Here is a 12,090-nt window from a genome sequence, read left to right as displayed (position 1 = left end):
CTTGTTATTTAATGGGAAATTGAATAAGTGTTTAAGGAGTAATTGTAAGTTGTTCTTTTTGGGTGTGAAGTTAAAAAGTTTAATACTGTTGTCATAATAAAGTTGTTTTAAAAATACCAACATGCAATCACTCCTGGAGCGAATCGTTCTTTCCGCACAGCCTTATAAATAAACTATAATATTGTGGTTTCTGTCCAGGATCCTAGCCACTGTTGAGGTCTGGTCTGGGATTGTAATACCCTGCAAATTCTTGTCACACAGTTCTCATTCCAAACACATTTCAGTAATAGCGAAGAATGCAAATGGATTGTATGCAGCATGTATTAGATCACCAATAAACTGTTCTCAGTAGCAAACCTGTATGTCACTCTTGCGTTAAAAGAGTTCAATGTGCTCTGTTTGCAATGCAATTATCACGACGAGCTGTCACCGAATGTACAGAATGAACGGTGTAGCAGTGGTAAAAACACAAATGATATTACAAATTGCACTTACTGATCAGCCACAGTGGATTCTACCTAGTGCACAAGGTGGGAATAGTGCTTACCCAGTCACTGTCATATATAATAACCGTGTCTGCTGCTGTCAGGTTAATGCCCAAACCCCCAGCTCGAGTACTCAGTAAAAATATGAAGACTTCAGGGTCATTGTTGAAATTGTTTATCTGCAAAAAGAACAAAAGACACAGATTATAAACATACCTTTCTAATGATAAATAGTGTGCTCCACTCATTGCACATCCAAAACGTTTACTAATGATATTTTCAGGCTAATGCGCATTTTTCTTTCATTTGTTCATGGGATGTGGGCGTCGCTGGCTGGGCCTCCATTTGTTGCCCATCCCTAATTGCCCTTGAACTGAGTGGCTTGCTAGGCCATTTCAGAAGGCATTTAAGAGTCAACCACATTGCTGTCGGTCTGGAGTCACAATAGATCAGACCAGATAAGGATGGCAAATTTCCTTCCCCAAAGGGCATTAATGAGCCGTGTGGGTTTTTACGACAATAATCAATGGACATTTAATTCCATAATTTTATGGAATTCAAATTTTACCATTTGCTGTGGTTGGATTCAAACCCGGGACCCCAGATGGGCCTCTGGATCACTAGCGCAGTGACAATACCACTACCCCACCACTTCCTACTGCACCCAATATCAGGACAGAAATAAAAAACAAGGAAAGATAAATCCAGTACCTTCTCACTAAAGACACTATTAATGGTCCATCCTGAGCCTACAGAGCCTAACTGAAGAGTTTAATCTCTTTGTAGCATTTCCAGTGTTTTGCTGTTTTTTTAAAAATTCATTCACGGACGTGGGTGTCGCTGGCTAAGCCATTATTCATTGTCAATCCCTAACAGCACTTGAACCTCCGTAGTCCCGGAGTTGTAGACACACCCACAGTGCTGTTGGGGAGGGAGTTCAGGATTTTGACCCAGCCATATAAAATGGCTTTAAGCTTAAAGACAAACAAAAAGGAGAGATTTCAGGTGCAGCCTCACAACGGAACATACATTTTCCTCACGTATTGTATAAGACATCGAACCATCCAGTCGACTGTATTTATAGTCCCTCAGATAGCAATAGTCCATTAGGATATCCAGCATTGATGTCATTTGGGAAAATATCAGCACCTGTTAAAACAAATTATTGTAATCAGTTAGAACAAAGCAGAATGTTGAATTGAAGTAGTAATGGGGAAATTAAGCTTTTAGAGAGGCACTAGCATCTTGCAGCAGTCGGAATAAAAGATAGGGAAAGTGGAAATAGATGTTTGTGGAGTTTTTCTATCTCCGAGCACCCAGGGGATTTGAAATGGGATTTGCAGCAAAGTGACAAGCGGTTTGGTGTCTGTAAACATACCAACACTGAAGAGCATCTCAAATGTCTTATTTCCATGTACATTTGGTTTTGGAGGATTCATATATTTGATTAGCTATGTTTCAGGTCAAGCTTCAAAGGTGACAGAGAATACCACTTCTTGAGGCAATTTGACTGGGGGGGGGGGGCAAGAGTCTGGGTCTGATAAATTCTATGGGTAAATTACATTAGGCATTAAAGATCTAGGTCCAGAAAAATTGAGAATTAGCAAAGGGTCATGTCATTTTCAATATTGAAGCGGTGGAGATGACATTTTGGAAGGCACAGTAGAGATGCCAAGGTTTTGTCTTTGTCCGATATATTTAAGTCAACACTCAATAATTGCTAATTAATTTTCTGTTGTAATTTGTGATTTATTCAGCAATTCTGCAGTACTTAACAACAATGCTTCCAAACCCTGCAACTCCAGATGTAAAAACAAATAAGGAGCATGGAAAGGAAAATAAAAATGTGTCTGAGCTTCCAGAACCAGTATAGTGGATACTCTGGATTATTGCACTCTCTGGTTACCACTTTCCTGTTATTTTACGAGCAAGGGTTTGTTTATAGTAATGCCTTCAACACTACTGTGAGAAATAGATCAGACTGAAGACCAAAAACCAGCAGCCTCCTTAAAAAAAAGCCAAACAACATACATAGACGTCACATGAAGACACAAAGAATATTGAGTATTATTTGGAACATTAAAGTGGGATAAAACAAGTGACAGAGTAAAAACAGACTTAATTTTCAACCTCAACCATTTCAATTCTATGGCTACATTACTTCTGAACTGTCACGGTCATCAAGTCACAGGGGTGACATTTATAGTCAAGGTGTAACAGCTTACAAACCACTTTTCAAAGTACAGAGCTGTTAAGAGTGACACTTCAAAATAGATCACATCTTAAAAGTTATGTGCGCCTAAATGTAAATTTGTAAATGTTTCCTTGTAGCTCTTTGATCTCTTCAATTACATAAGAGTAGACTAGTAGACGCCTTGAGCATTTCCCATTATACCAATCTTCAGCCACAACTCCCTTTTCTTGCTGGCTCCCCATATCTTTTGATTCAATAAGAACCAAAAACCTGTCTTTCTCAGCCTTAAACATATTTAACGATGTAGCATCCACAATCCTTTTCAGGATTCTAGATTCCTCAGACCTCTTGGTGTCTACCCTGCCAAATCCCTTCAGAATTTTGTATGTTGCAATGAAATCACCATTCATGCTTCTAAACTCCAAAGGGAACAAAGACCAACTCAAATCAACCTCTCTTCACAAGAAATTTACATATGTGAGAAATATGAGAATGACTAGAGCGAGGTTAGGTCCGATCAAGGACAGTAGCGGGAAATTGTGTATTGAGTCTGAAGAGATAGGAGAGGTCTTGAACGAGTACTTTTCTTCAGTGTTTACGAATGAGAGGGGCCATATTGTTGGAGAGGACAGTGTGAAACAGACTGGTAAGTCTCGAGGAGCTACTTGTTAGGAAGGAAGATGTGTTGGGCATTTTGAATAACTTGAGGATAGACAAGTCCCCCAGGCCTAATGTGAGAGATCCAAGGATTCTATGGGAAGCAAGAGATGAAATTGCAGAGCCGTTGGCAATGATCTTTTAGTCCTCACATTCAATAGGGGTGGTACCAGGGGATTGGAGAGTGGCGAATGGCGTGCCCCTATTCAAAAAAGGGAATAGGGATAACCCTGGAAATTACAGGCCAGTTAGTCTTACTTCGGTGGTAGGCAAAGTAATGGAAAGGGTACTGAGGGATAGGATTTCTGCCCATCTGGAAAGACATTGCTTGATTAGGGATAGTCAGCACAGATTTGTATGGGGTAGGTCTTGCCTCACAAGTCTTATTGAATTCTTTGAGGTGACGAAGCACGTGGATGAAGGTAAAGCAGTGGATGTAGTGTACATGGATTTTAGTAAGGCATTTGATAAAGTTCCCCATGGTAGGCTTATGCAGAAAGTAAGGAGGCATGGGGTAGTGGGAAATGTGGCCAGTTGGATAACAAACTGGCTAACCGATAGAAGTCAGAGAGTGGTGGTGGATGGCAAATATTCAGCCTGGAGCCCAGTTACCAGTGGCGTACCGCAGGGATCAGTTCTGGGTCCTCTGCTGTTTGTGATTTTCATTAATGACTTGGATGAGGGAGTTGAAGGATGGGTCAGTACATTTGCAGACGATACAAAGATTGGTGGAGTTGTGGATAGTGAGGAGGGCTGTTGTCGGCTGCAAAGAGACATAGATAGGATGCAGAGCTGGGCTGAGAAGTGGCAGATGGAGTTTAACCCTGAAAAGTGTGAGGTTGTCCATTTTGGAAGGACTAATACGAATGCGGAATACATGATTAATGGCAATGTGGAGGAGCAGAGAGTTCTTGGGGTCTATGTTCAAAGATCTTTGAAAGTTGCCACTCAAGTGGATAGAGCTGTGCTAGCGTTCATTAGCAGAGGGATTGAATTTAAGAGGTGATGATGCAATTGTACAAAACCATGGTAAGACCACATTTGGAGTCGTGTGTGCAGTTCTGGTCGCCTCATTTTCAGAAGGATGTGGAAGCTTTGGAAAAGGTGCAAAGGAGATTTACCAGGATGTTGCCTGGAATGGAGAGTAGGTCTTACAAGGAAAGGTTGAGGATGCTAGGCCTTTTTTCATTAGAACGGAGAAGGATGAGGGGCGACTTGATAGAGGTTTATAAGATGATCAGGGAATAGATAGACAGTCAGAGACTTTTTCCCCGGTTGGAACAAACCATTACAAGGGGACATAAATTTAAGGTGGAATGGTGGAAGATATAGGGGGATGTCAGAGGTAGGTTCTTTACCCAGAGAGTAGTGGGGGCATGGAATGCACTGCCTGTGGAAGTAGTTGAGTCGGAAGCATTAGGGACCTTCAAGCGGCTATTGGATAGGTACATGGATTACGGTAGAATGATGGGGTGTCGATTAATTTGTTCTTAATCTAGGACAAAAGTTTGACACAACATTGTGGGCCGAAGGGCCTGTTCTGTGCTGTATTTTTCTATGTTCTATGTTCTAAGAACAATCTCAACACAGGAACCAATCTAGTGAACCTTTGCTGCACCAGCTCCAAAGCAAGTGCATGCTTCCTTATATACGGAGACCAAAACTTCACACTCTACTCCAGCTGCAGTCTCACCAAAGCTCTCTACACTTCCTGGTCATCACTGCTTTGAATAGCACCGTTTACCATTAACCCAAGTTGAGATAGATTTTTACACATCCAGATGAGCACAGCTAAGTACAATGGTCATCGGATTACCGTTCCAAGACTACAGATCCTGCAGCAAAATCCAGCTCTAGCTGCATTAGAATGTGATAAATTTGCCAGTAATGATCTAACTGATCTCCGTAGACTGTAGACAGGATGAGCTAGAGTGGGCCTCAATTCTAAATCCACTCAAGAGTTGATTATATTGCAGGCAGCAATAGCAGTCGGCGTTTTAACACTAATCTGCATTCATCCGATAGGGATGTCCTGGAACTAGTGTGCTACACAAAATGTAAAGGCACAATTAATGATGCCTAAATTTGGAATAAATATATATAACTGCGTAAAGTCTTATAGACTCACTGAGCTATAGATCACCCAGGAACCAGCTTCTAAGGCTCAGTAGACTGATGTGCAATGATTACATTCCAACTAGCATCCAGCCTCATCCCACCAGGAACTGAGGAACTTTCTATCTTGGAGGTTTTGCTCAACTTTGCAAGCACTGCTGGTCCTAAGCAATTTGATTGCAGGTGTTTCCTATTTGTCTTTGAGCGAAGCAGCATTGTTCAAAGAATGAGCAATATATGTCTATGCATGACTACGTGGAGATTGACATAGACAGATCACCTTGTGCCCTCTTCTGCTGAGTTCCGGCAGCATTCGGTCCAAAATGAGAAATTTTCCTGAGCTTTTCACCAACTCTTCATCGATCTACAGGAAACAGATTGAAATGGACAGTGTTAAGTGCCTAAAGAATGCAACGAAAACCCCCAATTTTACAGTGATGGTTAAAAATTGTCAAAATAAGAATATGGTTAATTATAAAAAATCATTTGACCACTGGTTCCATAAATAGGTTTATTAAAAAAAAAACAGAGGTAACGCTACATATAGAGATCATTGGATAGGCCCAGTTAGAAACTACCCAGTTTCAGAGCCCTGACTGTAGGGAGGATATGGCCATGGTGAGGGTTCAACCACGTAACACCCAGAATGAAAGGGTAGAAACCAGAGAAAAGGGAGCTGTTTTTAACTAGAATAGAAAAGCCAAGAGGAGATTTCAGAGATTATGAAAGGTACGGGGCGAGATGAAAGGGAAAAGATTTTCCACTAGCCAGTGAATCAGTAACAAGATAGTACATGTTTAAAATCATTGCAAAAGGAGGACGGGTGAGATTAGAAGAGGATTAGAAGTGGACCTGGGTTGTCCACTTTAGGAGAAACAACCCATTCTAAAGGCTATTTCTTTTAAATATTTAAGGGTGTGGGTGCAAGGGCAGCGAGTTGGGAGCGTACAAAGAAGTTAGAAATATAGTACTAGAAGGGAAACTGGTTGTTAATCATTAAAATTAGTTCTTAACCAATCCCCCCTAAAATTAAAATCTGAGTGGTTAAGTCAGAGATCAGTTTTCCTTACAAATTTGGCAAGAAGATCACATTTTCTCTTCTTATTACTAACACTGGGTGCCAAGGTACAGCACATTGCAGGTGTGAGGCTAGGCTGCTTATCCTACACTTGTTGAGCTTGGATATGGTGTATATGTCGCTGCATTAAAAAAAGCAAGATTAGGATTCCTTGTTGCATGGAAGATACCCTTTATACTTTTTCTCCAGCAGAATATGCTAGCAAGAACAGGGCTCTTACAGTTAACACAGCAAGAGACCCCTGAAAATGGATTTAATCAATCAAGGGCCAACTCGGGCCACGCACCCAAGGGAGTTCACAACTTCTGGTGTCCTAGAGATTTACAGCATGAAAACAGTCCCTTCGGCCCAACTTGTCCATGCCGCCCAGGTTTTACCACTAAACTAGTCCCAATTTAGCTCATATCCCTCTCTATGCAACTTTCCCATATAACGGTCTAAATGCTATTTTAAGACAATTGTGCCCGCTTCGACTACTGCCTGCCCCTGGCATTCATTCCAGACACTCACCACCGTGCGCGAAACAATTGCCCCTCTGGATCCTCCCTCACCGTAAACCTATGCCCACTAGTTTTAGACTCTACTTTTGGGGAAAGATGTTGACTATCTATGCTCCTCATTATTTTCTAGACATATTTATACACATGGTGGACGTTTCGCAGACTTGTTTTTAAGCAGCCTCTATCTTATGAACGGGCTATGAATTTTAGTTACACACATATATATATATATATTCCACAAGGAGATGGGGGAAACTCAACCATTCTGCTGCAAAGTCCAAATAGACAGAAGTATATGCGAGTGCAGAAGGGAATTTTGGTTCAAAGTGCAATACCAAACGGTGAGTCGACTGAGGATTTTAAGGAAATCAAATGGTTTTCACCTTAAACTCCTGGGTTTTGGGGTCCAGTGGGTATTCAATTAAATAAGGGTGGTTACAACACTTCCTGAGCAGCATCAACACATTCTGCAATTTCAGATGGACTTCCTTATCTTGTGGAATACACACATCCAACACAGGCCTGCTGAGAAAATAGAAGAGACAGCAAATTACTTTCAGAACAATCAACTAAGAGACAACTTGCTAATCTGTCAGCCTTGTTTCAGTGATGGCAGTCACCACTTCAAACCCCCACTCCAGAAAGTGCAGCACAAGAATCCAGGACTGGCACCCCAGTACAGTGCTGAGAGAATACTACATTATTGAATGGGCCATCTTTCAGATGATGTTTAGCCTCAGCAGGATGTAAAAGATTCCATGGCACCATTTTCCAACAGCAAGGTAGTTCCTAGTCTATATTTATCCAATACCAAAAAAGGTCTGGTCATTTTTTCCAACACAAGTTGTGGGATCTTGCTGTACACAAATTGGTTGCTTCATTTTAAATAGTGACTATCATTGGCCAGGAAGCAGAGACTATATAAGCTAAGGAAAAACAGCTGCTTAAGGCTCAAGTGGTCGAAAGCAAATATTGCGATTCAGCTTCAAATGGTAAGTTCTCACTGAAAGGCGTACCTCCCAAGATCACTGCAAACCAATGTGCCACTGACAAACCTTTTTTACAGTAACACGCGATGCTACATACCTGAAAGTTTCTCATGTGTAACATCATGTGACAACTACATAGTGGTCGAGAGAGAAAGCATCACAGTTCGATGGCCTTTCTGATGAAAGGTCAGTGATCTGAAACATCGGGAGCAATTTTAAGGCCGTGTAGCATTTGAGCGAGAGCGTGACCATTAGAGGCCAAAATCAAGAACCACGGTGGGCGCCGATCGGTCTGTGATCTAACCGGCCTGCTCACATTGGGAAAATCAGGATCCCACCGTGGCAAAACCAATAATCACCACTTAAAGCCAATCTCTATACAATTCAATTAACTTGAATGACATCCTATCTAACAGCCTCCAGTGATCTAACCACCTCCCCAGCAAGTAGTCACACGGGCACCGATTAAGACTCCTTAATAAAAATGTGAAGCTGGCAGAATGGCTGCTGTGGGGATTAGAGAAGGCGAGTAGCCGTCTTTCCTCCTGGGTAATGAGCCTGGGGGCACTAGGGTGTTTTCCCCAGTGCTCGGCGTGGGTGGTGGGGGAACCTCGGTTTGGGGGGGGGGGGGGGGGGGGGGGGGGAAAGATATCCCGGTGCCCACGGGTAACTCCTTGGAACATAGAACAGTACAGCACAGCACAGGCCCTTCAGCCCACGATGTTGTGCCGACCATTTATCCTAATCGAAGATCAACCTAACATACACTCCTTCAATTTACTGTGTCCATGAGCCTCTCTAAGAGTCGCTTAAATGTCCCTAATGACTCTGACTCCACCACCTCTGATTGCAGTGCATTCCACACATCCACCACTCTGTGTAAAGAACCTACCTCTGGCATCTCCCCAATACCTTCCTCCAATCACCTTAAAATTATGTCCCCTCGTGACAGCCATTTCCACCCTGGGGAAAAGTCTCTGGCTATCTACTCTATCCATGCCTCTCATCACCTTGTACACCTCCATCAAGTCACCTCTCTGCCTTCTTCGCTCCAGTGAGAAAAGCCCGAGCTCCCTCAACCTTTCTTCATAAGACATGCCCTCCAGTCCAGGCAGCATCCTGGTAAATCTCCTCTGCACCCTCTCCAAAGCATCCACATGCTTCCTTTAATGAGGCGACTAGAACTGGACACAATATTCCAAGACTGGTCTAACTAGAGTTTTATAAAGCTGCAGTAAAACCTTGCGGCTCTTAAACTCAATCCCCCTGTTAATGAAAGCCAACACACTATACGTCTTCTGAACAACCGTATCAACCTGAGTGGCAACTTTGAGGGATCTATGTACGTGGACCCCAAGATCCCTCTGCTCCTTAACACTTCCAAGAATCCTGCCTTTAACCCTGTATTCAGCATTCAAATTCAACCTTCCAAACTAAATCACTTCACATCTATCTAGGTTGAACTCCATCTGCCACTTCTCAGCCCAGCTCTGCATCCTGTCAATGTCCTGCTGTAACCTGCAACAACCCTCAACACTATCTACAACTCCCCAACATTCGTGTCATCGGCAAACTTACTAACCCACCCTTCCACTTCCTCATCCAAGTCATTTATAAAAACCACAAAGAGCAGAGGACCCAGAACAGATCCTTGCTGGACACCACTGGTCACCGAACTCCAGGCGGAATACTTTCCATCCACTACCACTCGCTGTCTTCTTTCGGCCAGCCAATTCTGTATCCAAACAGCCAAAGTGCCTTGTATCCCATGCCCCCCAACTTTCTGAATGAGCCTTCCATGGGGAAGGTAGCACTGTGGATAGCACAATTGCTTCACAGCTCCAGGGTCCCAGGTTCGATTCCGGCTTGGGTCACTGTCTGTGCGGAGTCTGCACATCCTTCCTGTGTATGCGTAGGTTTCCTCTGGGTGCTCCGGTTTCCTCCCACAGTCCAAAGATGTGCAGGTTAGGTGGATTGGCCATGATAAAGTGCCCATAGTGTCCAAAATTGCCCTTAGTGTTGGGTGGGGTTACTGGGTTATGGGGATAGGGTGGAGGTGTGGACCTTGGGTAGGGTGCTCTTTCCAAGAGCTGGTGCAGACTCGATGGGCCGAATGGCTTCCTTCTGCACTGTAATTCTATGTAAAAAATGCCTTACTGAAATCCATATACATTACATCCACTACCCAACCTTCAATGTGTCTCGTCACATCCTCAAAGAATTCATTAAGGCTTGTGAGGAATGACCTGCCCCTCTCAAAGCCATACGGACTATTTTTAATCAAACTATGTTTTTCTAAATAATCATGAATCCTATCTCTCAGAATCCTTTCCAATATTTTGCTCACCACAGATGTAAGACTGATGGGTCTGTAATTCCCAGGGATTTCCCCATTCTTGAACAGGGGAACAACATTTGCCTCCTTCCAATCATTCGGTACTACTCCAGTGGAGAGTGAGGACGCAAAGATCATCGCCAATGGCGCAGCAATCTCCACCCTTGCTTTCCGTAGTAACCTTGGGTATATCCAGTCAGGCCCAGGGGACCTATCTATCCTGATGCTTTTCAAAATTTCCAGCACATCCTCCTTCTTAATATCAACCTGTTTGAGTCTATTAACCTGGTTCACACTGTTCTCATGGGCAACAAGGTCCCTCTCTCTAATGAATACTGAAGCAAAGTATTCATTTAGGGCCTCCCCCATGTCCTCAGACTCCAGGCACAAGTTCCCTCCACTATTCCTGATTAGCCCTACTCTCACTCTGATCATCCTCTTATTTCTCACAAGTGTAGAACGCCTTGGGGTTTTCCCTAATCCTTCCTGCCAGGGCTTTTTAATACCCCCTTCTAGCTCTCCTGAGTCCATTTTTGAGTTCTTTCCTGACTACCTTGTAACCTTCTAGAGCAGAGTCAGATCCTTACTTCCTCAATCTTATGCAAATTTCCTTCTTCCTCTTGACTAGAAGCTCCATTTCTCTCGTCATCCAAGGCTCCTTCACCTTACCATTCCTTCCTCGTCTCAGTGAGACAAAACTACCCAGCACTCGCAGCAAATGCTCCTTAAACAATCCCCACATAACTGTTGTGCATTTCCCCAAGAACAATTGTTCCCACTTTATTGTTCCTGTCTAATAGCAGTATAATTTCCCCATCCCAATTAAATACCTTCCCATACTGTGTGTTCCTATCCCTCTCCATGACTATGGTAAAGGTCAAGGAGTTGTGGTCACTGTCACCGAAATGCTCTCCCACCGAGCCATCTGACACCTGGCCTGGTTCGTTCCCCCCTAGTCGGCCTATTTACATATTGAGTCAGGAATCCTTCCTGTATACACCGGACAAAATCTGCTCCATCCAAACCATTTGCACTCAGGAGGTTCCAGTCAATATTAGGGAAGTTGAAGTCACCCATGTTACTTCTGCATTTTTCCAACATCTGCAGCCCAATCTGTTCTTCCACCTCTCTGCTGGTTTTGGGGATCTATAGAAAACTTCCAATAAAGTGACTGATCCTTTCTTGTTTCTGACTCCCACCCATACTGACTCAGTAGACAAATCCTCCTCAACTACCTCCTTTTCTGCAGCTGTGGTGCACTCCCTAATTAACAGTGCCACTCCCCCTCCTCTTTTACCTCCCTCCCTATTCTTCTGAAAAAATCTAAACACCGGAACATCTAACAACCATTCTTGCCCCTGTGAAATCCATGTCTCCGTAATGGCCACAACATCGTAGTTCCAAGTACTCATCCATGCTCTAAGTTCATCTCCCTTATTCCTGATACTCTTTGCATTGAAACAGACACTCTTTAACCCATTCCACTGAATGCAACTTTGTCTATCCTTCCTCGCAGACTTGCTGCACACTACTTCTGCCTGTTCAACAGCTACCCTATCCTCTGATCCATAGCTCTGGTTCCCATTCCCCTGCCAAACTAGTTTAAACCTCCCGAAGAGCTCTAGCAAACCTCCCACCCAGGATATTGGTGCCCCTCCAGTTTAGGTGCAATCCGTCCTTCCCCAGAAGATACCCCAATGATCCACATATCTGAAGCCGTCCCTCCTGCACCAGCCC

General features: G+C 43.3%; 1 protein-coding gene across 3 annotated transcripts in view; it reads right to left on the bottom strand.

The window, feature by feature from the left end:
- The window catches only part of hells (helicase, lymphoid specific), a 104,051-nt gene that overhangs the window by 13,507 nt on the left and 78,454 nt on the right, over nt 1-12,090 (bottom strand). For all 3 annotated transcript variants that reach the window (XM_072478787.1, XM_072478788.1, XM_072478789.1), the window contains 4 exons: nt 7,413-7,554; nt 5,732-5,815; nt 1,515-1,634; nt 548-664 (listed from right to left, as the gene is read on the bottom strand). In XM_072478787.1, coding sequence (XP_072334888.1) covers nt 548-664; nt 1,515-1,634; nt 5,732-5,815; nt 7,413-7,554 — 463 coding nt within the window. The remainder of the gene's footprint in view (nt 1-547; nt 665-1,514; nt 1,635-5,731; nt 5,816-7,412; nt 7,555-12,090) is intronic.

Source organism: Scyliorhinus torazame, chromosome 16 (genome assembly GCF_047496885.1).
Source record: "Scyliorhinus torazame isolate Kashiwa2021f chromosome 16, sScyTor2.1, whole genome shotgun sequence".
NCBI classification, from domain to species: Eukaryota; Metazoa; Chordata; class Chondrichthyes; order Carcharhiniformes; family Scyliorhinidae; genus Scyliorhinus; species Scyliorhinus torazame.
Note: the sequence above shows the minus strand (reverse complement) of the source record. Positions and strands in the feature narration are given on the sequence as shown.